Source organism: Triticum dicoccoides, chromosome 7B (genome assembly GCF_002162155.2).
Source record: "Triticum dicoccoides isolate Atlit2015 ecotype Zavitan chromosome 7B, WEW_v2.0, whole genome shotgun sequence".
NCBI lineage: Eukaryota > Viridiplantae > Streptophyta > Magnoliopsida > Poales > Poaceae > Triticum > Triticum dicoccoides.
The window spans coordinates 733,852,641-733,854,812 of NC_041393.1; the positions used below are offsets into that span (position 1 = coordinate 733,852,641).

At 50.0% G+C, this 2,172-nt stretch overlaps 1 protein-coding gene across 1 annotated transcript; it reads left to right on the forward strand.

The window, feature by feature from the left end:
* The first annotated feature begins 240 nt into the window (after positions 1 to 240).
* Positions 241 to 1,969, forward strand: LOC119340041 (probable O-methyltransferase 2). The gene is made up of 2 exons (XM_037611952.1): positions 241 to 1,113; positions 1,438 to 1,969. The coding sequence occupies exons 1-2, from the start codon at positions 304 to 306 to the stop codon at positions 1,735 to 1,737; spliced, it is 1,110 nt and encodes a 369-aa protein (XP_037467849.1). The 5' UTR covers positions 241 to 303; the 3' UTR covers positions 1,738 to 1,969.
* The last annotated feature ends 203 nt before the right edge of the window (positions 1,970 to 2,172 follow it).

Genomic DNA, 2,172 nt, shown 5'->3' on the forward strand with positions numbered 1-2,172 from the left:
GCTAATTAATATTTTAATTAAGTAAATAAAGCTAATAATGCCAACAGTATAGAAGCTAACCTGTGGCGACTGGCAAGGCAGTCAGGTCGCTTGGTAGCTGAGCAGAGACCAAAAAAAAATACAACCTCGCGCTCCACGCGAAGGTGACGCCAATTAAGTAAAATAATGCTACTATATCAATTTAAGCCATGGCACGGTCTATTTAAAGCCTGCTCTCGTTCGTATCAGAGAGTACGGACATCAGATTACGTCAAGCTGAGCAGAGAAAAAACAGCCAGTAATCGATCCGAGGCACGAAGAACAATGGCGGCGCAGGCACCGGCGATCGAGGTTCCCACTGATGCCGAACTGCTGCAGGCTCAGGCCGACCTGTGGCGCCACACCCTCTACTACCTCACCTCCATGGGGCTCCGCTGCGCCGTCAAGCTCGGCATCCCGACGGCCATGCACAACCTCGGCGGGGTCACCTCGCTGCCCGACCTGGCGGCCGCGCTGTCCATCCCCGCAAGCAAGCAGCCGTTCCTGGGCCGCCTGATGCGTGCCCTGGTCACCTCAGGCGTCTTCGCCGCCGGCGGCAAGGACGATTCCGGGGCGGAGCTCTTCCGCCTCAACCCCCTTTCCCGTGTCCTGGTGGATGACGTGGTCGCGGACGAGCACCACAGCCAGACGTCCTTCGTGCTCGCCGGGACGTCGCCGCACTACATGGAGGCTGCGCTGGGGATGGCCGACTGGTTCAAGAAGGACGTCACTGGACCAGTGCCGTCGGTGTTCGAGGACGTGCATAGCGCGTCCCTCTTCGATGAGACCACGGCGGCCTTGGACCCGGAGCTCGACGCGCTGGTCACCGAAGGACTCGAAGCCCACGACAACCTGGGGATCGGCACCATCATGCGTGAGTGCCATGACCTCTTCAAGGGGCTCGAGTCTCTCACTGACTGCTGTGGTGGCGATGGAAAGACGGCGAGGGCCATCACCAAGGCCCACCCGCACGTCAAGCGCACCGTGTTGGATCTCCCCAAGGTGATCCAAAAAACTCCGTCGGACTGTGTAGTCAACTATGTCGCCGGTGACCTCTTCCACACCGTCCCAAAGGCTCAGGCCGTGATGCTCAAGGTACGTGTTTTCTGCTTTGTATTGTATGTATAGTGTGATGGTGTGAATCGATGGAAATGGCACCTTAATTTTTATATACTACTCGGATCCCTCCATCTTGATAATCCATTCCTCCAACAAGTATTTTAGGACGAAGAGAGTGCTAATTTATACTTCACCATTTCAGACAATGACTAAATAAATCTAAAACTTGTACCCCCTCTGATCCATATTAATTGTCACAGCTTTGGTATAACTTATAAGCAACTATAGTATGGATGGGAGTAGTATATATAATTTAAGGCTGAACTGACGCTAACAGGGCTATATACTCTTTGTACGTAGCTTGTGCTGCACCACTGGAGTGACGACGACTGTGTGAAGATCCTTACCCAGTGTAAGAATGCCATTCCTTCCCGTGAAGAAGGAGGGAAGGTGATTGTCATTGACATTGTGGTCGAACCATCATTAGGACCTGTCATGTTTGAGGCCCAGACTCTCATGGACTTGCTCATGCTTGTGTTCACGAGAGGCCGTCAACGTAGTGAAAATGACTGGCGTGAGCTCTTCATGAAAGCAGGGTTCACCGACTACAAAATTATCAAGAAACTCGGTGCACGAGGTGTCATCGAGGTCTACAAGTGAAGCCTTTCTCAAAAGTTTATCCAAAAGGCGTACTCTCAAGTACCATTGCAATGTGCTTTGTTTATGTATGGATGGATGGTGAACTCCAATGAAGAAAAATAAAGGGAGTTACTTATGTTTGCAGGGATATTATCATGTAACAGCTTAAGTGACAAGCTTGTAATTTCTATCATCTTTAAGTTGTATCTTTTCCTTTCCGGAGTATTAAATAATATGTGCGTTTGTGTATGTACACTACAAGAAATATGTCAACTTGTGAGCTTCTGCCAGTGACCCTGGAAGAAATGATCGTAAATCTACGACCATTTCAGACCAACTGGTCATAAGATGTTCGGGGGGCTCCAAACCCTAAACCATAATGACCATTTTGGTTAGGAAGTTCATAATTTCCTTACACGAAATGGTCATAAAGCAGACAACACTAGCCTGCTGCCT

Coding starts and splice junctions, on each gene's coding strand:
- LOC119340041 (XM_037611952.1), top strand. CDS start 304: ATGGCGGCGCAGGCACCGGCGATCGAGGTTCCCACTGATGCCGAACTG. Junction 1,114..1,437: donor CTCAGGCCGTGATGCTCAAG/GTACGTGTTTTC, acceptor CTTTGTACGTAG/CTTGTGCTGCACCACTGGAG.